Source organism: Brienomyrus brachyistius, chromosome 9, assembly GCF_023856365.1.
Source record: "Brienomyrus brachyistius isolate T26 chromosome 9, BBRACH_0.4, whole genome shotgun sequence".
Lineage (NCBI taxonomy): Eukaryota > Metazoa > Chordata > Actinopteri > Osteoglossiformes > Mormyridae > Brienomyrus > Brienomyrus brachyistius.
Window position 1 is genome coordinate 14070973 of NC_064541.1, and position 26810 is coordinate 14097782.

The 26810-nt window shown below is 42.8% G+C and overlaps 2 protein-coding genes and 1 long non-coding RNA gene across 8 annotated transcripts in view; 2 read left to right on the plus strand and 1 right to left on the minus strand.

The window, feature by feature from the left end:
• The first annotated feature begins 506 nt into the window (after positions 1-506).
• The window catches only part of LOC125749501 (V-set and immunoglobulin domain-containing protein 10-like), a 66424-nt gene continuing 40120 nt past the window's right edge, over positions 507-26810 (plus strand). The window contains exons 1-6 of one of the 3 annotated variants that reach the window (XM_049026821.1): positions 512-852; positions 1197-1523; positions 2955-3179; positions 3792-4067; positions 4181-4273; positions 4470-4694. In XM_049026821.1, the coding sequence (XP_048882778.1) occupies positions 783-852; positions 1197-1523; positions 2955-3179; positions 3792-4067; positions 4181-4273; positions 4470-4694 (1216 nt within the window). In that variant the 5' untranslated portion in view covers positions 512-782. Of the gene's footprint in view, positions 853-1196; positions 1524-2954; positions 3180-3791; positions 4068-4180; positions 4274-4469; positions 4695-26810 lie in introns of all 3 variants that reach the window. The other 2 variants (XM_049026822.1, XM_049026823.1) reach the window with 2 other exon arrangements.
• LOC125749508 (uncharacterized) lies at positions 4689-15502 on the minus strand. Of its 3 annotated transcripts, XR_007399942.1 has the most exons (4): positions 7094-15502; positions 6865-6896; positions 6731-6749; positions 4689-5266 (listed from the first exon to the last, which is right to left on the minus strand). It is a non-coding gene; the product is annotated as an uncharacterized LOC125749508 (long non-coding RNA). The 3 variants fall into 3 exon arrangements; XR_007399941.1 differs by having other exon boundaries at positions 6731-6896; XR_007399939.1 differs by having other exon boundaries at positions 6865-15502.
• On the plus strand, positions 21395-26257 carry LOC125749505 (uncharacterized). 2 transcript variants are annotated; one of them, XM_049026832.1, is made up of 6 exons: positions 21402-21613; positions 21925-22251; positions 24076-24300; positions 25176-25295; positions 25378-25415; positions 26032-26257. In XM_049026832.1, the coding sequence occupies exons 1-6, from the start codon at positions 21526-21528 to the stop codon at positions 26104-26106; spliced, it is 873 nt and encodes a 290-aa protein (XP_048882789.1). In that variant the 5' UTR covers positions 21402-21525; the 3' UTR covers positions 26107-26257. The 2 variants fall into 2 exon arrangements, with proteins under 2 accessions (XP_048882790.1, XP_048882789.1); XM_049026833.1 differs by lacking the exon at positions 25176-25295 and having other exon boundaries at positions 21395-21613.

The window sequence follows — 26810 nt, forward strand, 5'->3', positions numbered from 1 at the left end:
GGTGGTCGTGCTGGTGGGGGGGCCTCGTGAACGTTTTGCCCAGGGGCCCACACAACCCATAATCCGTCCCTGATTGATATGCATCTGAAAATGCCCCGCTTTAACCAATACGTGGGTGCAGAGGGTGCAAGGTATGGAATAACCCAGGACCGGGCGCTCACCCATGCATTGCATCATTCTCGTTCATTTATTGGGATATCTTGGAATTTGTTCATATTAAAACCCTTCATCCAGCCGAACAGACATCAATAATTTTTTTACCTAAGATGACTGAAAGACAGACTCACTCTTAGTTTCAAAGAAAACAGAAGGAACGCAACAAAGCTGGACTAATGGCATCAAGTGAAACACGTGTATTACTGTATATCACCAGCGAAACATTACATGATTGCGTAGATCGCTACAAATGCATCACTGATATCTGAACCAAAGATCAAAACATCTAGTGCCAAACGAACCCATGTTATTACTGCCCTGCAATAAAGGAGACAAGGTAATTTTCACTAAGGATACCATAGCCGTTGTTTAGCGATTCTTACAGCACTGCATGGGCAGATCCCATGCACGCCTCTCATACTGCGGTATAGAGGTCATGTGCGCAACCAGGTGAGTTCGGCGTCGCCGGGTGGAGCGAGGCGGGGCGGTCTTTAACACGCACGCCTGAAATAAAATTCTTAGGAAACTGTACGTATGTAAGGCAGATATGCGTGAAGATGTCGGTAGTTCAGCTGAAGATAAACTGATGTTTCGGCGATCAGAAAGACCTGAAGTTTAAAAGCGCGATGCCGGTCGATCGCAGAAGAACCCTTCGGCGCGTTTGCTGGGGAGTCTTTACGACTTTACTGTTTGCAGGTAAATAAAATAAAACAAAATCCCTCACCGTATTTTCGTTATTGAAGCTCTTAAGACTGTTCTCCTTCCATAAGATTGGCGTATTGGTATTCTGTTAACATAAAACAACGGTTAATGCCTATATAAATGAAATGTGGACTGGGGGACTTATTCGACGGTAAAAACCGTTTTTTCAGTGCTTTTAGTATTTTGAAGGTTTAAAACTAAAATGTTATTGAGTAATTTGTGAGTATATGAAAGCCTAGTTTTTTTTACCTGTTAGGTAGGTCTATTATTATTGGCAGTGAATGTAGCTTACATTTAATTATTAAGAACTTGACGGAATTTTTCTGAATCCCACGTAGGATCTGCAGATTGCGCCCTCAGTCTCACAGTCCAGAGCCCCCCTACGGTCATTGCCAAGGCTGGTAGCAATGTGATTCTGAACGTGTCCTTCGCTGGAGCCCAGAGTCCCATAATACAGTGGTCTGTGGGCGCGTTGCCTATCGTGACCTGGATGAGCCCCAATCTCCCAGACATCGCCCCTAATTATATGGGCGTTGTGTCGCTGATGCCCAATGGATCGCTCGTCTTCAGCAACGTGCAGAAGAATTACAGTGCCACTTACACCGTGAGCATCACGAAGACTGCTGTTATACCAGCGACCGGCAGTATCACTCTCCAAGTCTTTGGTAAATACGCCGATGTTAGCCGATTGGTTGCTCGAGTCTGTGTTTAAATCCATTCCGCCGCTGTTGTGTTTCGCTGTGTCAAGGGAGTTTACTTTTGGTAATTGTGAAAAATCGCTCAATATCCCAAAATTAAGTGGTTTCCAAGAACAAAAGGCTAAAAATCAGTAGACTGCGATTCCTTGAGCGACATTCTCCAGCTGCACACGGCTAACCAAGCGAACTGCTGCCTTAACACGTTTTAGTTATGTATTACTAATGGAAATTACCTGACAACCTGAAATCCGTACTGCAAGGAAACTGGTCAGTAAATACCCACCATTAAAAAGGGATTCCAGTATTAGATTTCCGAATGTTTCCACCTGTAACGTCTGTGGTTGTGTGTGTATATACAAAACAAAACTGCCTATATAGGTTAAAACACTGGACCAGGCAGATGAGAGTAATGGCACAGAATGTAGTTAGGGAAGGATATAGCGAGACTGAAATACTTTAAAAAGAGGAAAGTCACTGAAGTGGGGGGGAAAGAGGAGGAAAGGAAGGCTTCTTGGCAAAAGTATACTAAATACTTGCCCTCCAAAAGCAGACACCTATCTTCCAAACAGCTTATTCTGGTTGTTGGGCTGGAGCCCATCCCAGGCAGCACAGGACGCGGCTGGTGTGTACTGTGGGCACGATGCCAGCGCTGTCGTCATGCTGTTACACCATGTTTTGAAAGACATATTTTCGTTCACTGCACCCTAATCAACGCAAAGGTATCTATGCTGGGTGATGCGGCAGGTGTAGTCTGTAAGAATCCGCCAGCTGTAGAACCTTGTTCTAGCTGCCTTTATGGGACACAGAGAGGCCTTCTGGGCTCCTTCTGCAGCCTCTCAGATACAGATGCTACTTGCTTTATGATGATTTGACCTATGATACCTCAACTTGCACGGTCACAGTAGTCGCCAAGTTTCGAATTTTGATCTGTTGCCAGGCGATACCCAGTGCACTATTTCACACTGTTGCTAGGGGACAGCAGCATCCACACAGCCATGCATCCACTGTCTCTAGTGATTGTGAGCATAAATATGATAGTAGTATTTATAGTAGTATTTTTTCGGAAGCCCATCATATTTCCTAACCCCCCCCCCCCCCCAAGTGTGTCCTATGATTTCATGTTCGGAATATTTTGACCTTGCAATGAGTTCGTCGGAGCATAACCCCATCATAGGTAGAGGACCTTCTGTATTTGGCTTCTGCACAGTGCTCTACTAATGGTGCACAGCTTCACATTCAAAGTGCAGAAATTCGCTCTGCCACATTTTTCCTTGCCCGTTAATTGGATCCAGTTTATTACCTCACCTAATCAAAGCATGAGTAAATGGACTGAATAAGAGTTATATAACCCTGTGTCCTAGTGAGTATTTCTGAGATTTTCTTCTTCTTCCTCTACAGCCCAACCCGTGTGCTTGATTCAGAGCGCAAATACAAATCTGAATTACACCTGTCAGACGCCAGGAGACGCCATTTCAATGCTGTCCTTCCCAAATCTGAACCAGACCCTCACTATGAGTGGGAGCTTAAGCCTTGTAGTCCCAGCAAGTCAAAATCTCAATGGAAGGCCAATTTTTTGTGTTGCCAAGCAGATCAACATCACGCAAAACTGCAGCGTGACAGCTGGTAAGTACATGGTCGGCAGGAATGTAAGCATGGAGTGTAGCATAGAGAATTGTACATCCATCCATCCCTCTTGCTACCATGGGCAGGTAGTGGCAGTTAATTAAGTAAGGATTAAAATACAGTTAAACGATCGTATGTTCCAAAATGCAGAGCTACAGAGGCTTAGTTAACTCTGCTAGTTGATGACCAAGCAGGTATTGGGCAGTATTACAGTAATATGGGGGGGGGGGGCACCACTGCTCAGGATATTTATTGCCAAGATTTCAAAATACCACAGTAGCATTGCTGCTGAAAATACTGCCAAAATACCATATGGTATAATGTCTAGATGGTATGACGGTATAAAAAAATAATATACCACCCAACCCTGTTCTCCGCCCAGCTGACTACCACACATCATGTGAAATGACAGTTGCATGCGCATAGCTGCAGTGTTGGTACTGACACTGTACGTTGTGCAGCTACTAGGAATATGAGTCTGTCCATAAGAATGAAGGATGCAGCTAAATTATAACAAAAGACTAAAGGAAGTACATCTGTATGTTGGTGGTTTGTTGCTTCAGAGAGTATCTGTACCCTGTTTGACACACAGTAATGTTCTGCTCACTGTAGAAGCCCCTCAAGGCGTTGCGCCTACGGTCTCCAGCACGGTGAGCAATGGGAACCTGCTGGTCACCATCACCTGTGCCCTCGGGTCTGTGCCAGCAGCCAGCATCACCTGGTCCAAAGGCTCTCAGGTCCTGTCAAACGGAGGGCAGTATCAGATCAGCAGTGACACCACGCAGCTGAACATCACCAGCTTCAACCTGACCACGTCTAACCTCAGCAACTACACCTGCAAGCTCAGCAACCCTTTTGGATCTCTACAGAACAGCATTCAGCTGACAGGTAGGAAGACGATCTGTAGCACGAGTGTAATGCAGCTTTCATCGTGATTCTGGTGGCCTCCTCCAGCACCAGGAGCAGGATCTTCTCCTTAACTGCTGCTCTCCTCCCTACAGGCCCCACAATCTCAAATTCCAGCATTATCCCCAATGCAGCAGGCACCATGGTAACGCTCACTTGGAATGTCCCCCGCACCTCTGTCTTCACAGGTAATCCAACAGGAAGAAATGGCAATGTCAGAATCAAATGGGACTGATGAAAATATGCATAAAGAAGAGAATGACTTATTATAAGTAATTCTAATAATCTAATTGGGTGTAAAATGGCTTGTTGAATATCAATGTCATAAATGCACAGGACATGTGTTCTATTGCTCAGTCACTATTTCCACCCCTCTGTGAAAAGGCTTTAATATCCAGATGGAGGGACCTGCTCTCCAGTCCAGCAATGGAACGAATCGGCGTAGAAAACGAGACACAGGAGGTTTCCGAACCATAGCGGTGATGCCAAGCAGCGCCCGGAGCACACAGATCTCTGGGCTTGACCCCAACTCCAACTACTTATTCCAAGTCGTCCCCTTGGCAGGCAGTGTCATCGGGCCGCCTTCACAAAACTACAGTGTCGGACCAGGTGGGACTTTCAGTCTGAGGACGGTGATTCAGCCAATGCAAAGTCCTTAATGGGAATGGGTGTTTATTCTAAACCAGTTATCCCCAGTAAATTAGGCTTATTTAGGTCCAGTAAATAATGGCATTCCCGTGTTGTCCTGCCTAAATGCCCACATACTCCCTTGCCCAATTCGGCAGCAGATATTTTTCCAAGATGCTGTTAAATCTGTTAATGGTCAGGAACGAGATTGAAGATTCTCGTATGATATGATATATTATCTCAAAGTCTTATTCGCTTCCTGTTCCAGGCCAGGGACTGAGCAAGGCGGCCATCCTGGGCCTCGCTATCGGAATCCCCTGCGGTTTCCTCCTCCTCCTCATCATCATCGCTCTCATCATCCTCTGTGTCGTCTGCTGCAGACGGAGACGTGAGTCTTTTTTAACGTAATGCTGGGGCCTCCTCATCTTGTTTCTCATAGTTGACCCCAACTCCAACTACTGAGAGCGGTTTGTTCCTTTTTTTTTAGGCCGACGGCACACGAATCCTCCTCCCAGGGCTTCTGAGAAGGTAATCTGTACTCCTTTCCTGTTAAACTGATAAATTAGAACATTAAATGCTTTAATTTCCTTGCTTCACAAATGGCCACAATGGCTACAGTAATATTACTGCCTGAGTGATGACAGTATTTATTTAAAAGCAGATCAGAAAAGTACATTTGAATAGACTTTCAATGCAAGCTTGCAAGCTATACATTTTATTATTTATTATTGCTGGGGGGCAGTTGTAGCTTAGCAGGGTAAACCTCTGTGCCTGTGATCTGAAGGCTGCCAGTATGAATCCCATCCTTGGTACAATAGTCACAACTACTTTGGGCTCTTGATTCTCTCAAAACGCTCCAGGACTGCCACATTAATGGCTAACCCTGTACTTAGACTCCAGTCTTTTCTCTTAACTCGTGTGTGTGTGTGTGTGTGTGTGTGTGTGTGTGTGTGTGTGTGTGTGTGTGTGTGTGTATCAGAAAAAGAACAAGATGGGTTACGCACAAAGAAGCACTACAAATGCCAGTACTTCTGCAAATGAAGCTTCATTATAACATTGAACTGAGGCACGGCTCAATAAAAAGGCTACATCTGACTGAATGTATCTTGAATCACTCAACATCGCCCCCTAATGGTGCCGATCAGTCTGTTCAGCCGATAACGCAGGATCACTAACGAGAAATGCTTTGATCACACAGGAAGTGACAGGCCAAGCCAATCCGAACACCCCACACAATCTGCTAACCGGAGGAATTCAAAATGGGTCTCCTGTCAAAAACTCCAAGGTATTTATGTGAGGAAAAGCCCCTTTTTCTCAGCCTTGTTGCACGCCTCCCTGTGGGTGGTACAGCTCTCACCCCTGTGCTGACCGATCTCCTTTCTCTCACAGGGAATCCCCGAGCGACATTTGCCCCTCCCCTCCACAGGGACGCTTTCCCCTATGCGGACAGCCACGACTGTCTAAAGAAGGAAAAATTCTTGCGCTGATATTTTGATGTTTTTATATTGACAGAAATGTATATCTAGTATTATGGCTTTCTTTCTATTGTAATGATTTGTATTACTACATTTTATAAATAAACACCTCAACATTAAGTATCATTTAAGTCTATTGTTTGATTTGTAAAAAAATATACCACTTCTAAGTATCGGTTTTGCCTTCTTGAAACTCTAGAAATGTATTCTTCAAACATGTCATCCTTTCCAGAAAGTGCATTAACACTGGTCATTATTCAATCCAATAATTCTATTTGTGATTTCTGACTAAATCAGGAGTCAACTTATGAAAATGATAGGTGGCGGTAATGGTGTTTTTTAAGTGGAAGTATAATTGTTATTATTTGAACTCACGTGAGTATTAAAGTATGATTAACGTATTGGATTATGCTGTTTTTTTTCTACATGATAAAATCTGAAATGGCAAAAACAAAGTTAATGTAAATGTAAGAATAAGTATAAAATGGAAATGGAATTCTTACGTCAGCAAGACAATAGGTTTCTAAACAAGTTGAGACTTACCAAACGTTCTTCGGTACCGCTTTCCATGTAACGAGAAAGGGAAGAGGAAGTGGATGTGTAAAAGCCATTTTCACCGTTTTTCATATTTAGTACTGGGATATAAAGGTATACAAAATTCAAGGTTCAATACAAACCTGGATTTTGCATTTACAGTTCGATGCAATTTCTATACAGCAGGGAAAACAGAATTTGTTCTGAGATTATTAAAACCGCAAAAACAATTAGGAAAAGTTTAAAAAGAGGCAATGCGTTCGTCAATGTTTGAATGTATGAAGACACGCTAATTTTTATTGTATTTGTAAAAAAAGAAAAGAAAGTATAATATTAAAATAATAATGAACTAAATCCCTTGTTCTCTATTACCAAGTATGGTCGCTTATCTGTAGTTAAATTTGCTTAAATGCCACGGGGAGACTTGAGAGGCTGTTTCTGCCTTGCTCCGGTCTGGTCGTACACACATGAATGACGTCATCTCGGCAACATAATTCAATTCGGTATAACACCGACGGACAGTCTTGGTTTTATCAAGAACTCTCTCCAGTATTGGTGTAATTTATTATCAAACCAAAATGTTTCCAGATCGCCGATTATGATGGACTGTAACCAGGATTCGCCGTAGCATATGCACATACCGACAAATAGGAACTAACGTTCAAGTTAAACAGATAGCTTTATAGAATCGGTTCTGTAAATTGAAATGAACTTCCTTTAACTACTGGATTTCCGCTTGCAGATTGAAAACGGTCAGCAGATGGCGATAGTACGCTATGTACTTCAAGTCTCCTATTTATGGAGTACGCGGCATTTTCCTTAATATTTAGAATCTGTGAGAGGAGAGCTGAGCATGAGTTGCCTCGTGCTGAAAACTGAATCGACGTATTTCACAGATAATTGTTTCTATCAACAAAATAATGACACCAGAACGTGCCGTTGTCTCATTTCGATGTTCACTACAATAGAAGTATGACTGACCATGTTGTTTACTGAAGCCAAGGACCTTATAATAACGTGGTCTGTGAGTTAAGTGCCTATCATGAATGTGTGTGTGTGCGTATATCTCATAGGCAGATGAGAGTATGGGCAGTGAATACAGGTAATGAGAGATACAGTGAAAAGTTAAATACTTTAAAATAAGGTAAAAAAAAAATCCTTGAAAGGGGAAAAAGAGGAAATCCAGGCTTTTTGGCAAAAGGATAAAACTTGATACGTTTCTTCCATAAACAAATAAACCCATATTTCGATTCAATCCAATGCTAGTATTGTTTGAGGGATATTAATCTCTATACCAATATACATTTTCAAAATGAAAAAGAATCAATATTTCAACATTGATCTGAACATCCTTCGAATATACAGTGGATACGGTGTCAGCATTTTCATCATGATGTTACACCATGTTTTGAAAGACAATACTTTGGTTCACTGCACCCTGATCAACACAACAGCATTTAAAGTAGGCGACGTGGCAGGTGTAGTCTGTAGAATGGTTATCAGAGAGCTTGTCTTTATAAACTACCTTTATATGACACGCTAAGGCTTCCTGGTTCTTAGTATTAAATTTCTGCAGCCTCTTTCAGATATTTAGCTCCCACACTGTGCTGTTCCACTGGCCTCCACCTTCACATTTGAAGTGCAGACATCCATGATGGCAGGGTGACATATCTTCAGTCGTAAAGTACTATAGCCCTGAGGAAGAGCTGATGCTGCCGAGCAATGCTAGGGAAACTGGTCTAGGAGCGGCATTAACACAACAAGGCAAACCCGTAACAGATGGGAGCGGAGCACTCAATCAAACTGGAGAAGGAGTGCCTGCCAATATTCTTTGGTATGGACGAATTCCATCGGTATACTTATGACCTATTAATGGTCAAACGGATCGCTAGCCACTGAAGGATATTGTCAAATCTCCACTGATGAATGCTGTCAGGAGTATGATAATGTCACTTACAATAGCAGTCAAAAGTTTGGACACACCAACCTGTTGGGGCCCTTAACCCCAATTGTACCAGGGACTGGGGGGCCCTGCTGTCTCCACTATGCCAGTGCCAAGAGGTGGTCTCCTGGGAAGCTTTTCCAGCTGTCCTGAAAGAGATCCTACATATATGCTGTGCATTCATTAGCTGCTTTTCCTTCACTTCTCTGGTCAAACTCCGAACCCATTTCCACTGTGTTTCGGTCAGGTGGCCGGGTCATGTGATGCGACACTATATCACTCTCGCTCATCTTCGTAGGTGACTTGGCGCGTCCCGACTTTACACGGCTACTGTATGTCCCAGGTCACGACGTGATGGTAGCAAACACTTTGAGCAGTGCAGGTCAGACAGAAACGGAGACAGAACCCGTTAACATAGTCGATTACACACCAGTTCCAGTAAAGAGACTATCTGCTATTAATTCTGTCACAAACATACACAGAGCTGCAGACACTTTCAAGAGAAGATGGCCACAGCACAAAAGAGACACACCTGTAGAAATAATGCATTGTTACTGCTCTCAGGAGCAGCTTTGTTGGCCCCAACTTGCTCGTTGTGAACTTCGTTTTCCCATGACCAGTAATCAAAGCAAAGAAGCCATTTTGGTGCTTGATGCAAATTTCCTTAACGTAAAGTATGTAGTAGAATATTGAACAACAAAGATTGAAATGCATTACATTTTGTTTTCATATCAGCGTAAAAGCACATAATACGCATTTACACTGATACCGCAATCGATTGTCGCACGTTTCGTTTTTAAAAGTGAATGAGTTCTTGCGTACGAGTTATGTCCATCCCTGATTATTGGACAGAAAGAGAGAGCAATTAGTAAGCAGCAGTCCTGTGCTCTAGTTTACTAGTTCATTTCAACAGAAATACTCAGGCAGTGGTATCTTGTGATTTGTCATATAGGCCTATGTAAGACTTAATTAGCGATAAATCATGCTAGCTACTTTTGTTCCTAAGGATAAACTAATTTATATCAGCTAAATGTATGCGTTTAATAGTCGCTGAGCCTGTGTAAAAGCGAAAAACGACCGAGGAACTTGACTTTGCATATTGTGGTATCTGCCGGACCCAGACATACTGCAAAGAGGCTCACAGTCGAGATTCAGTTCTGAAAGTAAGGTTTCATTGACCGCTCTTCCAATATCGCAATACCGAGCCCTTAGCAGGACTCGGTATTGCGCAGACGCAAACGAAACTTGCCCACTTAGACAGACACAGAATAAATAGCATCTACGTAAGGTGGACTTCATGACAGAGAAAGAGAAGTCCCTTTACAAGCAAGAGGAACCGTACACGGTGGGCAGTTTAACAAACAGTTAAAAATTAAACGAAATAATTACAGCTCACGTTACACACGGCACATTATTTACATAAATGACGTAGGCGGGCTATTTGCACAAGCCGCGCTGCACAATGGGAAATATGCAAATTACGACCGGCCGGGGTGTGCCTCACGGATGTCACAATTATATGCGTCACAGCCGCTGGCTTAATTTTTTTCAGATTCTTCTTTAAGTTTCTGCTTTCGGTATCTTACTATAAGACAAAGCGGGAAATTCACGCATTATGTAATTTAAGAAAGCTTTGGTATGCCTCCTTGCACGTACATACCGGCACCCTGTCAGCCACCGCCACTATAATTCTATGTGAAACGCTGGGTATAAATTAAGAGTATAATGGTTCTAAATCCGAGATTGATATCGCCATACCAACATTTATGATATGTCGCGGTTCTAGAAGATGGAATCGCGAAAACCCTATAACGCCAATCAGGTGCAGACTGGTGAGCTTTCATCACGTTAGTAAATGTTTAAAACGTCATTTTTCATTTAACAATTAACACTATAACACATGTAAATAGCATAATTATTATTCTGTTTAAAGTTAGGACAAACTGTATATTTTGTAAGTATTACACATTACTAGGGCTGTAAAGGTACCCGTATTCGCCGTGTAGTTCCTATTTTGTGTAGTTTTGTATTTTCTATTTCATTACAGATACCTTGTACTTTAATTAAATACATTTTCTAACGCCAGTATTTTGTATTTTATTGTTACATTTGATGAGCAAGTATTTGTAATTTGTAACAAGATACTTCTTGATGTATCTTTGCCCATTTATGCCCAAGCATACAAGACCATACTATACACTCCCAACACCAAACAGTGCCTGAATACACATCCAGCACAAATGCATCCAAGAGGACAAGAACTCTTCCACCCATCAAAGCCTTAGCAGGATTTGTGGACACCCAATAAAGTATTACAACCATACTGCGAAGGACAGACACCCAGTGTTGTATATATATTTATATTTATATATTCCCACTTGTACATATATAGTTTTTATCATATTGTTGTTAATTTTTGCTGCTCTATTCTTGTACTGTCCACTTTCTGTCGTGACTATGCAAATTTCCCACTTGTGTGACTAATAAAGGATTATCTTATCTTATCTTAAAATATAGGGACAAGGTGATTGCTCAGCCTTTTGAACGCCACACCACCTGGAGAAAGGCGAGAATGATTAAGCCTATATTTCTGTATATGAATATAAATATAAGATTAAATGACCAGCATAGTGTGACAGAGGGCCACTTAGCGGTGTCCAGGGTATCAAATTATTGCACATAAGTGTCCTGCCCACACGTGTCCCACGCCCCCTCATTAGCCTCGTGTGGAATCCCCATGTGATCAGCTGTTTCTTGTTGCTGTCATTAGTTCAATGTATTTAAGTCTTAGGTTTATTTTCCCCAGTTTGGTCATTGACGTCAGTCCTTTGTTTAGTTTTTGTTTGTGGATGTATTCTCCCCAAATATAACCCTCATTTCCTGAACTCCCTGGACTTCTGCTTCTCAGTTCCTGCTCTGCCCCCACAGTTCCATGACAATAAGGAGGCTATAGCAGCATTGGTTGAGAGTTATAAGTCAAATGCAGGTGCCAAATGCAGGTGCCAATTAAGCGTAAGCCATAGGCGACAGTGGCAAGGAAAAACTCCCTAGAAGGAAGAAACCTTGGGAGGGACCAGACTCAAAGGGGAAGCCCATCCTCCAGGGGCCGGCAGGGAGAGTCAAATAGAGAGATGGTTAAGTGCCAGAGATGGGCCAAGTCACATTTTCCCCAATAAGATTTGGGAAATAACTGGAGAGCAAGGAAGATGATAAGCCAATGCCGAAGCCGAGTCTTCTTCCAATTGCCAGGCAACCAGAGGTGAGGCAGCGGGTCATACATGGAAGATCAGAACGGCGAGCTGGATGCAGGGACGTCACTGGTGGTGGCGACGTCACATGTGGCCGGGTGTGCTGGATATCTTGATAGATTGAGGTCTCCAGGCATCACCCCCCAGGAGGAGTAGGGGAATTAAAATGTACAATTAGGCATAGTAGAGGAGGCTATTGGCAGTGCTAAAAGCTAGGTGAGTACAATATGAAGTGCAATCTGCAAGCTCCGGCAGATATGGCTATGGCAGCATCAGTAGGAGGGAGAGGCAAGTGGGAATGCAGGCATGGGGAGTCCCTGAAATGTCAGCACTCCAGTTCCACAAGAGATTGCGAAGCTAGAGTGACAGCACTGACAATCCAGTTCATCCAAAGCCAATGGCACCGATCCCCACCCAGCTCTACACCTCACACTACAGGTCTGACTGGGAGTGAAGAGTTAGCTAGGGCTAGAACTAGTGTCCCTATACGCTAAACTAAACAGGTGTGTTTTTAGTCTGGACTTGAATATTGAGAGTGAACCTGAAACCCCCACATCCGGTGGAAGACCATTCCACAGCTGAGGAGCTTTGTAGGAGAAAGCTCTGCAGCCTGCCGTAGCTCTTTCTACCCTAGGCACTAACAGATATCCCATGGCTTGAGAGCGAAGCAAGCGTGGAGGGTTGTATGTGGTCAGCAGATCACTAAGGTATTCTGGGGCAAGGCCATTTAGTGCTTTATAAGTTAATAGCAGTATTTTATAGTCAATTCGAGACTTAACTGGCAGCCAATGAAGAGAGGATAAGACCGGTGTAATATGATCAAATTTTTTAGTGTTTGTTAGAACTCTGGCTGCAGCATTCTGTACCATCTGAAGTTTATGCAAGGATCCAGACGGGCAACCCGATAGGAGGGCATTACAGTAATCCAGTCTGGAACTTACGAAGGCATGTATTAGTTTTTCTGCATCATTAAGTGAGAGCATCTTACGAAGCTTGGCTTCCGCAGATGATAAAATGCAGTTCTAGTAATACTTCTTATGTGAGCATCAAAGCATAGATCTGAATCGACAAGAACGCCAAGATTTCTAACTACCATGTTAGGTTGTGTAGGTTAGGCAGAGATTCATGACCATGCATTTAGGATTCTGATGGCTCGTGGTGTGAGGATCTTACACAATCTGGTGGAACCAGCATGAATGCTTCGATACCTTTTGCAATGTATTGGATCAGAAGTAAGGTTTTAACTTGGAATTGAAAGCATAATTTTGTGTGTTGCTATTGATTTATCAAATTATATAATTGTGATATATTTCTAAAGGCTACAGAAAAGATGGTATGGTTAACTTCCAGCTCCAGATTGTTTTGATGAGTTGTTGTTACGAAATAGACTGATTTGGCGTGCGTACATGTAGTTCCAAGAGCTGGCTGAAGGCAAGCTAAGCTGCTAGTGGTTTATCTTTACAATTTCCTCTGCATGTGTTTTGTGTAAGAACAAGTCCCATAAGCAGGGGTAAATGGTCTAACCATTCAGTTTGTGCAGGTGCAAAGGACAGAACAAGCTAAAACAGAAACGTTAAGTTATGCTAAATCATTTGTGCTCAGTCATACGAAACAAAACATAGCAAGCTCTGATTTCAATGATGGCTCCTTTTCAATACTATTTAATTGACCTATATGTAAAAAAAAAAACACAAATTTGGCCATTATTTTATCAGTTTAGCTTTATGTAGCTCTTGGTTTTCAGCTGCATTATGGCTGTTATATTAAAACCAGACCTTCCCGTTTATCCCGTTATCTTGTTCTTCAGCAGGTCACATGGGACTGTAATGTAGGTTGTGACTAAGGCATTACATCATTAAATCTTTCGGGTATTAAATCACTGACCACAGGTCTTGTTCCTCAGCCTGAAGCGTTGTCATCTAAGTGATTTTTAGCAATTTCTTTGTTTTTTTTTTTTGTTTTTTTTACAGTTTCTGTCATTTTAAAATTGTGTTCTACATCACAGAAGCGTATACATTCAACTGGAAAAATAAAAATTAGTTGTTGTTCCAAATCAATATAATCATCCTGTATTTACAAGCAATATTTAATGTTTTTCTGAAATAATGAGATAACCATCTTGTTTTTAAAAGTGATACTTTTCTGTTTTTCTGAATTAATTGATTTGAGACGTTGGGAAATATTAATGTTTTTAAGTAGTATGGATGGTATTGTCATTTGCCATTGGCTTGTCATCTTCCCTGCTTTCCAGTTATTTCCCAAATCTTATGATTGGGACAATGTGACTTGACTCTTATTTGACTCTCCCTGCCGGCCCCTGGAGGATGGGCTCCCCCTTTGAGTCTGGTCCCTCCCAAGGTTTCTTCCTTCTTGGGAGTTTTTCCTTGCCACTGTTGCCTTTGGCTTACTCACTGGGGGCTTTGGGTGCGGATGCTGTAAAGCGCTTTGAGATGATGTAATGTTGTGTTAATGCGCTATACAAAAATACATTTGTTGTTGTTGTTGTTGTATTATCATTGGTTTGTTAACTTTATGCAGTGGCAGCCCCGGACTTCGGGTTTGTTCAGCCGTACAGGTCACTGCGACTTGCTTGACATTGCCGTGCTTCTCCTAGAGCAGCAGATGCAGTAAGTCATGCTTCGCGGAAATAAGCTGACGCCTGTGAAAAGCATTCAGGCCGACCATGTTGTGACCCAAAACCATGTCAGGCGATTGCTGCAAATACTGGATCCTCATAGAGTACAGCTCAGGCTCCGGAATCGCCTTCGGCAGCACTGGGATCAGAATCCAGGTCCAAACCCATGGCATGTGAAATCATATGTGACCCGTCGCCACGAAATGAGTCTTAAGTCGCACTGGTAGAACTGCACCCATAAGACTCATTTCGTGGTGATGGGTCACATACGAGTCGGACTGAACGCATTTCAGATACATCAGCATTTGTCCATGAAGCATGCAATACTGATTCAACTGATCCGGGAGAAGCACTGCAATGTCAAGCAGGTTGCAATAGGTACCTGTGCAAAGATAACAGACTAATGGTAATACATCTATAGAAATTAAACCGGATTAAACTACATAGATCATGCATCATGAAAAACAGGATGGTTATCTCATTAATTCAGAAAAACAGAAAAAGAATTTTTTTTTTCCCAGATGAATGCAATACGCTTCCGTACTACATCTGGAATTTTCAGCAATGTTAGTTAGAATTAGGAATTATAAAGTGCGTTGATTTACAGTTGTGATTCAATTGCTTGGCACTTCCTGTGTGGTTATACACAATTATTCAACACTCTTCGGACGAATCAAACCAGCAGATCTAGTAAATACCACTGCGATCTATGCACTTTTATGCTCACATCCTTTGTGTACTATTACAGTTTAGGTTGAGTATGTGTGTGAGCGCAGATGAAGTTAATCCCCACATTGTTTGCACTTAAGTCTTTTAGCGTTAGTCAACCGTGTGTAATTTAACCACGTGTGTCAAAAGGCTTCCTACCTTCAGTGAATGTGGTGCTGGATCACGACACACCAAACGGAGGGCCGGATCAGATCAACAGTGACACCACCCAGCTGAACATCACCAGCTTCAACCTGACCACGTCTGACCTCAGCACTTATACCTGCAATGGCAGCAAATCTCATGGACGCTTGCAGAACAACATTCCACTGATAGGTAGGATGAACAGCTGTACCAAAGCATAAGGCACCATTCACATTAACGCCATGGACCTCCCCCAGCACCAGGGGCAGTCCCGCGAATGGCCCGGAAATCTGCTGTTCCAGTATTCAGTGGCGGTAAAGTCAGCCAGCAAGAAGTTTTACCTCCACAACCTCACCCAGCCTAGTCGGTAAATTTTACTTCTACTCTTTAGCCCCTATCTTATATGAAACAGAGGCACGGCTCAATGAAAAGACTGTGGCTGAGTGAATGTAGCTTGAGCCACACAGCATCACCCCCTAATGCTGCCGATTAGTCTGTTCAGTCGATGACGCAGGATTGCTAACGAGAAATGCTGTGATCACACAGGTGGTGACAGGCCAAACCAATCCGAACACCCCACACAATCTGCTCACCAGTGGAATTCAAAATGGGTCTCCTGTCAAAAGCCCCTTTTTCTCAGCCTTGTTGCACGCCTCCCTGTGGGTGGTACAGCTCTCACCCCTCTGCTAACCGATCTCCTTTCTCTCCTAGGGAATCCCCGAGCGACATTTACCCCTCCCCTCCACAGGGACGCTTTCCCCTGTGCGGATGGGCACAGCTGTATAAAATGATAGACTCTTCTTCCTTGATTGTTTTGATGTTTATATGAATTATCAGAGATGTCTATCTAATATTATGGTGTCTGTTCTTTCTATTGCAATTATATTTTTCTTTCATTTTTAAAATAAACACCTCAGCATATTTAAGTTCAGGTTAAACATTATTTCATTTGTAAGAAGCTCCCAAAAAAAACCACAGGAAAACATCTAAACTAACTCCAAGTATCGGCACTCCCTTCCTGATGATGTGTAATTCTAGATATCTATTGTTCAAACACGTCATGCTTTCCAGAACATTCAGTCTTACAGTCTACCAAAAGTAACCTTAAAGTCGCTTTAACGTGAGACTTGGGGCCTGTTTGCGCTTGGTTCTAAAATGCATCTTGGGCACTCGGATTGCAAATAGACAGCGCTAAAAACAAGTGTAAACAACCACCAAGATGCATTGTGATCTGATCACTCAAACCACTTGCTGAGGTGGTCTGCGACCACATTCGACCGCATATCTTTTGTAGTGTAAACGCTAATGCATCCCCGACAAGAAAGTATCGATAACTATGCGTGCAACAGTAACAAAATCTGAACACAAGTGGACAGCTGGACACCTAAGAGACAGAAGTTAGACACAGGTGTAAACAGCGATGTGTCTCGGTTGTCTACTTAAAATCTGATCACCCAAGACACATTTTAAAACCAAGTGAAAATAGGGCCTTTGGACAGTGGCATGGCATAAACTTAAGCTATTTATATTTTGATATTTATTAATAAATCACAATTGACCCTCCTGTAGCCAGTATATTGTAGAATAGTGAACAGAAGAGGCTGGCAGCTGCTAAGCGAGTAATAATTAGACATTGGGAAGGGAAACTACGGCACACCTGCGATGGGCGTGAGAGGGGTGGCTGTAAAGAAGGAGAGGACAGGGACAGGAATCGGTTTATATATTATGTGATTTTATGTTGGGGATCCTGTCGGTAGCCAAATAAGTGCCTGGTTAGTTGGACACAAATATGGTTCCTCCAGCACCTTCCATCAATGTCCGGCTTCAGACCAAGTCCCCGTGACAAAAATGTCTTGAGTCGCTTTTTAAAATCCTCTACACCAGGGCTCACCAACATGGTGCCCGTGGGCACCAGGATGCCCCCAAGGACCACATGAGTCACCGGAGGACCTGTTCTAAAAATAGCACAACTCACCATTGAGCAGCCTCTAAAATTTTATTTTATCCTGTTGCTATTCTTCTTTAACCACATTTGCATTTATATAGATTTAAAGATGACAATAAAAAAGCATTTAAAACATGTTTATCATACATGAAGTTTGGATGAGTTTAGGAGGGCGTTTCCAACTGGCAGCCCTTCGTATGGCTCAGTACCCGTGAAGTAGCGCTCAGATTCAAAAAGGCTGGTGAGCCCTGCTCTACACTGTCCGCACACCTGACAGTGGCAATGCATTCCACAAAGTGGGAGCTAGCAATCCCAAAGCTCCGTCACCAGGAGTTTTCAGGCAGGTACATGGGACAATGAGCAGCTTTTGTTCCCATGACCTTAAAGCACACACAGAACGGTGCAGGTAGAGTAAACAAAGGTTGTGAAACCAGTATTCTGTAACAGCGTGACGAATCATTCATTGCGCGCACTGAGAGATACTCTGATGTGTAGGATTAGGTCTCATCTAGGACTATCTAATGTGGGACTATTTAGAGGTTAAGTGCTGTAATTAATTATTAAAGTATGGGAAGTCATCTCTATCTGAGGTGGTCGCGTGCAGTCTCAGCAGCTCCTTCCGGGCTACGCCGGAACAAATGATAATAAAAATGTGGGAGTAACTTACTGACCTGCTTAACTGCCATTAATGCGCTGGTGGGTGTGAGGCTTTGTGCGGAAACAAGTACTGAATGTAATAGCGAGCATTCTCCTTCGTACTTGTGGGATACACCGGAAGCTGTTTATCATAAAGTACCGACTACCGAATGACAGTTTCACGTGCAGCTTTGAAGAGAAGAGAAGGCAAAGCACTGATTTTGGTTTTCCGGCTGCCACAGTCCGTATATTATAAAGGCAGAATTGCACAGGGATGGAAACAGTAAATGACCCAATCTGTCACTAAAAGTATATTGTGACGTATACTACTGTCAAATGAGCCCATGCTATTATATTACAAACAGTATATTACAAACAGTAACATTCACACAGGACTGAGAAGGGGTCCCCAATTCCGGTCGCTGAGGAGTCAATCTGCAACACGGTTAACAGATCGTCCTGCTCAAACACACCTTATAGGGCTCCAGACTAACCTTTCTGGTGGTAGCACTGCTTCTGCCAGCTTTCTCAATTCATCGCATTAGCACATGATTTGGTCACATCATTCATTTTGATGCCGCACGGTATTAATCTACATATTGAAGCAAAGTTGTCCTAATTTGCATACCCTGGTTTTTGTATTGATGAAAGACTGACAGTGACACTAGACTTGTTATACCCCCTTCAATTAGTGAGGGTTAGGGGCTGCATATGCCTGCGAATGTAACGATTCGCGAATAATATTTTTATTATAAACAAAGGCACCTCTAACTGCTACCCATTACAGTCTGCTAACCTGGAAGATAAGGTAAAAGTCTATTTATTACCAGTTTCTGACCAAACAGTACTGTACACTTTCCTTGCAAAATTACGTCATTTTATATAATATACAAACCATCTAAATTATGCGCCTGTTGGTATAAAATTACTACTCACGCACCGGGCGCGCTAAGTTTTGGACTCATCGTTAAAAACGTAAAATTAACATCAATGAAAACTTTAAAAGTTACGAGAGAACGTGAGATTGCATTGTTATTCAGACAGCTGCGTAAGTGAGGCTGAATGCCGAGATAAAAATGCGCGGCTTAACCAAGCAAAGACATTTAGTATTCAAGATATAGTATGCGGGGTGGCATGGTGGTGCAGTGGGACCCAGGTTCGAGTCTCCGCCTGGGACATGTGTGTGGAATTTACCTGGTCTCCCCACCCTGGGTTGTTCCCTGTTAGCGCCCATTGCTTCCGGGATAGGCTCCGGACCCCCATGACCCAGTAAGATAAGCGGTTTGGAAAATTCATGGATATTGTATGCGCTTACACGACCAAATAGTATGTATCGCCACTATTTATATATTATGTGATTTTAGGAGACCCAAATCATTTTCAACATTGGTTTTGGCTTATGCGTTGTCTGAGTGTCTGCTACGTTTCGGCAAGCTCCAAAAATATCAAATGCGCGAACGTGAATGAGGTGAATTACTGTTCTCGCAAAATATTTTAACCTGAACATTAGCTTTAATAACCTAACACTCATTCCATGACAAGCCACATTTTCTTTTATTAGTAGAAAGCTAACTCATGTTGGATATGCGAATTTCATATCGCTACAATGGAACTGTAGAGACCTGTAATGAAATTTTTACTAGTAAAAACTCAATATTACGGATATGTGGACATGGAATTCTTACTAGTCAAAATGTATTTAAAAATATCTACAATAGGAATTCTTACTAGTAAGAATTGAATTGTAGAGCTCTATAATATGACTTTTTACCTTTAGATTACCTCAAGAACAGTGTGTAGAGAACTTCATGGAAATCGTTTCCATGGCCAAGCAGCTGCATCCAAGCCTTACATCACCAACTGCAATTTAAAGCGTCGGATGCAGTGGTGTAAAGCACGCTGCCACTGGGCTCTATAGAGCAGTGGAAGCATGTTCTCAAGAGTGACGATTCACACTACTCTGTCTGGGAATCCAATGTACGAGTCTGGGCTTGGCGGTGGCCAGGAGAACGGTACTTGCCTGACTGCACTGTGCCAAGTTGAAAGTTTGGTGGAGGGGGGATTATGGTGTGAAGCTGTTTTTCAGGGGCTGGGCTTGACCCCTTAGTTCCAGTGAAAGGAACTGTTAATGCTGCAGCATTCAAAGCCATTTTGGAGAATTTAATGCTCCCAACTTTGTCGGAACCGTTTGGAGACGGTCCCTTCCTGTTCCAACATGACTGCGCACCGCGATCTCGTGACTCGCTCATCCATGTCCTTATGGATCTTGCTTTGTGCACTGGTGTGCGGTCATGTTGGAACAGGAAGGGACCGTCTCCGAACTGTTCCAACTGCACTGGTGCGCGGTCATGTCATGCTCTCCATTCACCACTTGCGTCTGTCCAACATCAGTGCCTGACCTCACAAATGCTCTCCTGGAAGAATGGTCAGAAATTCCCATAAACACACTCCTAAACCTTGTGGACAGCCTTCCCAGAAGAGCTGAAGCTGTTATAGCCGCAAAGGGTTTGGCCAACTCCATACTCCATGTATTAAGAATGGGATGTAACTAAAGGTCATGTGTGTGTAAAGGCAGGTGTCCCAATACTTTTGGCAATATCGTGTATGACTATAGTTAAAACTGAATTCTTACTAATAAAAATGATCACTTTTATACTATTAAGAATTGCATTGTAGATGTATTGAATTCATGTTCTTATTAGTGAAACTTGCGTTTTTAATAGTAAGAATATAATTTTAATAATAAAAATTAAGTTATGACGAGTAATCCTTATACTAATAAGAGACAATTTCGCTTGTCATACTCATTCACCACTTGCGTCTGTCTCTCTTTTGCTCCCCCTCTCCACCAGCCTCATTCTCTATCCCCTGTCTTCTCATTTTATTTCTTGCTTGTTTTTTGAATAATCAGCTACAGACCGCTTCCTTTTTAATACCACGGTTTCGGTCGTTTTCCCATCATTGTATATATGTACGTACTCTCGCGTGCAAGGAATTAAGGAGAGACCAAGGAAGAAGAAAAAAAAACTTTCAATCGCAATTCATTAACGCGGTATCCGTGCAGGACTGAAACATCCTAAAGATTATCATACACTGGCACAGATGCGACCAAGCGAAATTTAAAATCGCTCACTCTTAATAAAAGATCCCACATACGACGAGTGTGGTCGCAGTCTAGAGCCTTGCTTTATTCAGCTCACCAGTTGATTTCCAGAAGCAGTAGGTGTTTTGAGCAGGGAAATCTCGCCGATGTCTCGCCTCTGGCTCTCCAGGACCGGAACCCTGGCATAGTGGATACCATAGCCGTTGTTTAGCGATCTTTACAGCACTGGGCAGATCCCATGCACGCCTCTCATACTGCGGTATAGAGGTCATGCGCCCAGGCAGGTAAGTTCCGCGTTGTCGGGTGCAGCGAGGCGGGGCGGTATTTTAACATCCACACCTGAAGAAAACTCCGGAGGCGACTGCACATATGCAACGTGAAAATGTGTGAAGATGATGGTAGTTCAGCTGTGGAATAACTGATATTTCAGTGGTCAGTAAGACATGGCGTTTAACGGCGCGATGCCGGTCGACCGCGGACATGACATTCGGCGCGTTTGCTGGGTAGTCTTCATCGGTATATTGTTTTCAGGTAAAAAAAAAAAAAAGTCACCGTATTTTCTTTATTGCAGCTCTAAAGACTCGTCTGCTTTTCGGGATGAAACAGCCATTAATACCTAGATATATAAAATGGGCTGAATGAGTGGACCCATTGAGGTCATGATTGTCGGTCACTGTCGGTGATCTGATATTCTGTGAGCTTGTAACTGATTAATTTGTGCGTGTAACTTTTTTTGACCTGTTAGATATTATTACAGTTGGCAATTTTTACAATTGGCAGTGAATGAAAGTTACATTTTCTAGTAACATTAATTTTAATGAATGGTTATTAATGCCCCACAGGTTCTGCAGATTGCGACCTCAGTCTCACAGTCCAGAGCCCCCCGACGGTCATTGCCACTGCGGGTAGCAATGCGATTCTGAGCGTGTCCTTCGCTGGAGCCCAGAATCCCATAATAGAGTGGGCTGTGGGCGCGTTGCCTATCGTGATCTGGACGAGCCCCAATCCCCCAGACATCGACCCTAATTACTTGGGCGTCGTGTCGCTGATGCCCAATGGATCGCTCGTCTTCAGCAACGTGCCGCAGAATTACAGTGCCAATTACATCGTGAGCATCACGAAAACTGGTTTTTTACCGAAGACCGGCAATATCACTCTCCAAGTACTTGGTAAATATGCCGAGGTTAACCGATTGGTTATTTGATTTTCGATGGTTGTGCATATATGTGAGCAGAATAGTTGTGCCTTACATATTCGATGCTTACATTCCTTCCGCCGCTGTCGTTGCCTTTAAAGCAGTTTGCATCTAGTAATTGCGAAGAATCGCTGTCTGTCTGAATTAACAGGTTTGCGAGAACAAGAGACTGAAAAGCAGTGGCGGATTTTAAAAAAAATCACATGGGGTGGCAAAATTTTTTTACAATATTTATATTGGCATTATGTTAATAGACACTTCCCCAAGTTTATCTTAATAATCGACAACTGGAACAGAGCAGTGTTTGTGCTGCCCCCTGCTGTCCCCCTGTAGGTCCGCTCCCGCTGAAAAGCTGCAGATTATGACGCCTTGAGCGTCAGTCTCCAGCTGCACGCGGTAACAGGCGAACTGCTGCTTTAACACGTTTTAGTTACACCGTGGACGTGACACCGTGGATTCAAGTATTCGATTTTCAATTTTTTTCCACCTGTAACGTGTGCGGTTGTGTGTGTATACAAAACAAAATTGAATATGTTAAATACGTACACAAGGCAAATGAGAGTAATGGTACGGAATGTAGGTAGGGAAGGATATAGCGAGAGTGAAATACTTTAAAATGAGGGAAAAGAGAAAAAGGGGTGCTTCTTGGCAAAAAGATAAAACTGAATATTTCCCAACAAAAGCAGACACCCGTATTCTGGTTGTGGAGGAAGTTGGGCTTGAGCCCGCCCCAGGCAGCACAGGACGCGACTGGTGTGTACTGTGAGCGCGATGCCAGCGCTGTCGTCATGCTGTCACACCATGTTTTGAAAGGCGATACTTTTGTCCGCTACACCCTGATCAACACGAAAGTATTTAAACTAAGTGATGCGACAAGTGAAGTTTGTAAGACCCCGTCAGCTGTAGAATGGTTATCGGAGAACTTGTCTTGTTCTGACTGCCTTTATGGGACACAGAGAGGCCTTATTCAGTGTCACTCTATATGAAGCCCAGCTTAGTATTCGAAGTGCTGAAATCCATTTTGCCACATTTTTCCTAGTCTGCTATACCCCCCCCCCCCCCCCCGCATTAATTGGATCCATTTAATCAGTTCGTTACGCGTCACCTAATCAAAGCATAAGTAAATGGGCTGGATAAGAGCAGGATGCTGAAAATTGGAACCCTGATTTCAGTACAGTAGAACCTCGGAACTCGAACGTCTGTAACTCAACCAATTCGGACATCGAACGGGTCTGTCGAATTTTTTTTTAATTGTACCTCCTGGAAGTTTACCGTTCCTACTGAATCATGTATGGTCGAGAGACATTTAACTCTACCAATTTGGATCTCGGACAGCTGGGTCGAGGAAAGTCTAACCGCAATTCGACTGAAAACTCAGAACATGACAAAACAAAACAGACCCGCTAATAATTGTACGGACTGAGACACGTTTTTCCTTCCAAACAATACCCCCCCATCCCTCTTCCTCTCCACCTGCCACCTCCAGTTTGCCGTCAGCTCACCTCAATACAGGGAAAGTTCTCATAGATGGTCATTTATTGTATATTTATTGGTTTTGTGTGTGTGCTTCTTCTTGTGTATATATGACTTTTATATTGATTGTTGATACTTTTCATCATGACTTGGGTACCTCAGGTTTAAATAGGCAATCATTTGAGGTCTTAATGGATTAAATTAATTTACATTATTTCTAATGGGAAAATTCGACTTGGACCTCGACCAGCCTTCTGGAACGAATTACGTTTGTGTTCCCAAGTACCGCTGTATTTCTGAGAGATGCCTTTTTCTTCCTCTACAGCCCAACCTGTATGCTCGGTTCAGAGCTCAAATACAAATCTGAATTACACCTGTCAGACGCCAGGAAACCCCAATTCATTGCTGTCCTTCCCACAACTGAACCAGACCGTCACTAAGAATGGGAGCTTAAGCCTTGTAGTTCCAGCAACTGATGCTCTCAATGGAATGCAAATCCTTTGTGTGGATAATCAGATGAACATCAACCAGACCTGCAGCGTGACAGCTAGTAAGTGCATGTTTGCCAGAAACGTTAGCATAGAGTATATATTATATGTATTTGTCCATCTCTCTTCCTGTTCTTTCCTGTTTTTCTTGGGCACGTGGTTGCAGCCGGGCTTGCAGCATTTTCCGGGCAGCACGGAGGGTACATTAAGCTCCTGTAAATGACCACAATTCCGTCTTTATCCTCTCACATCATCACTTCCTAAATACCTCCGTGTTCTCCCAGTTCCAGAAGGAACTCTTTCCAAGCAATGTTCCTATGTGGTATGGAAAAATATGGAATTTGATTTTGTTGTTTTCCATGTCTGGTAAGGAAGTAAGGAAAACGGATTATGGAAATAAATATCACAACAAATTGGCCTATTATGTAGTCTTAAAAAATATCTGAAGTAACTTTATTAATGTTTTTGATGAAAGCACAGATGTCAACTGGTTGCCAGCACCAGAACAGTATATAGGTCACACACTGAAAATCAATGTCCCAGACAAAGCAGTGGGGGTGTATCTGTGGGGGGGGCACACTCGAAAAAATCTCCTGCAAGAAATATTGCTGTAGGCTTCCTTACAATTTGCAGCACTCACAATGGGGAAAGGCATGTTTTCACCTGTTCGGCGTGCCAGTCCCAAAAATTGGCTTAGGATCCGATATGTGATCAAGAAGGATGATTGTGAAGTATTTGTAAAGCTTGAACATTAGCAAGCTAGCAGTTATTAGCCACAGGTTAAGACGGAAGCATTGCCATTTGGAAACAGCATCTACTCTACTGAGAGCAGCTACATTTTTAATCAGAGTAAACAAGAGTATGATTCACACACTTGTATGATTTGATATACGCATTTCCCCAATTTCAGTAAAGTCCTGGATGCTTCTCGTTCCAGGCCTAGGACTAAGCAGGGCGGCCATCCTGGGCCTCGCTATCGGAATCCCCTGCGGTTTCCTCTTCCTTCTGCTCCTCATCGCTCTCATCATCCTCTGTGTCGTCTGCTGCAGACGGAGACGTGAGTCTTTCTTAACATAATGCTTGGGCCTCCTCTTCTGTTCCCTCGTAGTGAGAGGTTTTCATTCTTCTTTGTTTTGTAGGCCGACAGCCTAAGTATCCTGCCCCCAGCGCTAAGAAGGTAACTGAGAAATTAGAACATTAAATGCTTTAAATTTCTTGCTTCACATATGCCAACATATGCTATTACTGCCTGAGTGATGATGGTATTTATTCAAAAGCAGATCAGAAAAGTACATTGAACAGACTATCAATGCAAGCCATGCATTATGGGGCTGCAGTTTCTGGTTCAGTGGGTTAGAGTTAGGGTTAGGCCTGTGTGTCTGTGATTAAGGAATGTCTCACTTAAAAGCTCAAACACTTTCTTCAGTGCGCCCATGTGGCAAACCCACATAGGCAAATAAATAACATCGTCCAAATATCCAGAAGAGTTGGAAACACTGGACACTGGAGTTCACTGGCCTCTGAAATCTGACTGGGGCATTTCGGAGCCCAAAAGGCCTAACTGTGTACTGCAGCAGCCAATCAGGTGTAACAAAAGCAGAAAGCTGAGAGGTATATAGAGATACATAACACCCACCCAATCTGCTCACTGGAGGGATCCAAAATGAGTCTCCTGTCAAAAACACCAAGGTATTTATGTGAGGAAAAGCCCCTTTTTCTCAGCCTTGTTGCACGCCTCCCTGTGGGTGGTACAGCTCTCACCCCTGTGCTAACCGATCTCCTTTCTCTCCTAGGAAATCTCTGAGCGACATTTACCCCTCCCCTCCACAGGCACACCTTCCCCCGTCCGCATGGCGACAACTGTTTAAAGAAGAAAAAAGTATACTATGTTGCACTGATATTTTGATGTTTTTTATATTAAGAGATTATATTTAATATTACGGTGTTTTGTTCTTTCTATGGTAATTACTTATATTCTTGTATGTAAAAAAATAAACACCTCAACATATTTAAGTACAAGTTAAGCATTATTTCATTTGTATGAAGCTTCCAAATAAACCACAGGAAAACATCCAAACATCTCCCGATAGGGGGGTGCATTTCACGGGAGAGGTGCAGAGTTTCACATCTATGTATGCGCCGCCTAGTGGGCAGTCTTAACTGATTGCACATTACATCAGTAACAGCAGAGTGTGAAGGTCGAATTAGCAGAGCAAGTCATACATATCACAGCTGTACATCAAATATTGTGATCCACACAACATAATGAGATACATATCAGAGTTTAAAAGAGGACAAATTGTTGGCGCGCGTCTCACTGGCACATATGTGACCAAGACAGCAACTGCGGCCGGCTTCACTGAGCTTAACTAGAGACTTTTATATTAGCCTTATTCCAGTTTGTCGTCACCTGCTGGTCAAGCTGACAAATGCACTTCAGATTTGTGTTTTTTTTTTTTCTCTACAGATCAGCTACCGTAAGAAGTGGACAAAAATCCGCAAATAAATATGAGCGAAGTCAAATGTAACGCGATCCACAAACAGACAGGACGTCATCCACAAATGTGCAAAA

Coding starts and splice junctions, on each gene's coding strand:
- LOC125749505 (XM_049026832.1), top strand. CDS start 21,526: ATGGCGTTTAACGGCGCGATGCCGGTCGACCGCGGACATGACATTCGG. Junction 25,296..25,377: donor CGTCTGCTGCAGACGGAGAC/GTGAGTCTTTCT, acceptor TTTGTTTTGTAG/GCCGACAGCCTAAGTATCCT. Junction 25,416..26,031: donor CTGCCCCCAGCGCTAAGAAG/GTAACTGAGAAA, acceptor TTTCTCTCCTAG/GAAATCTCTGAGCGACATTT.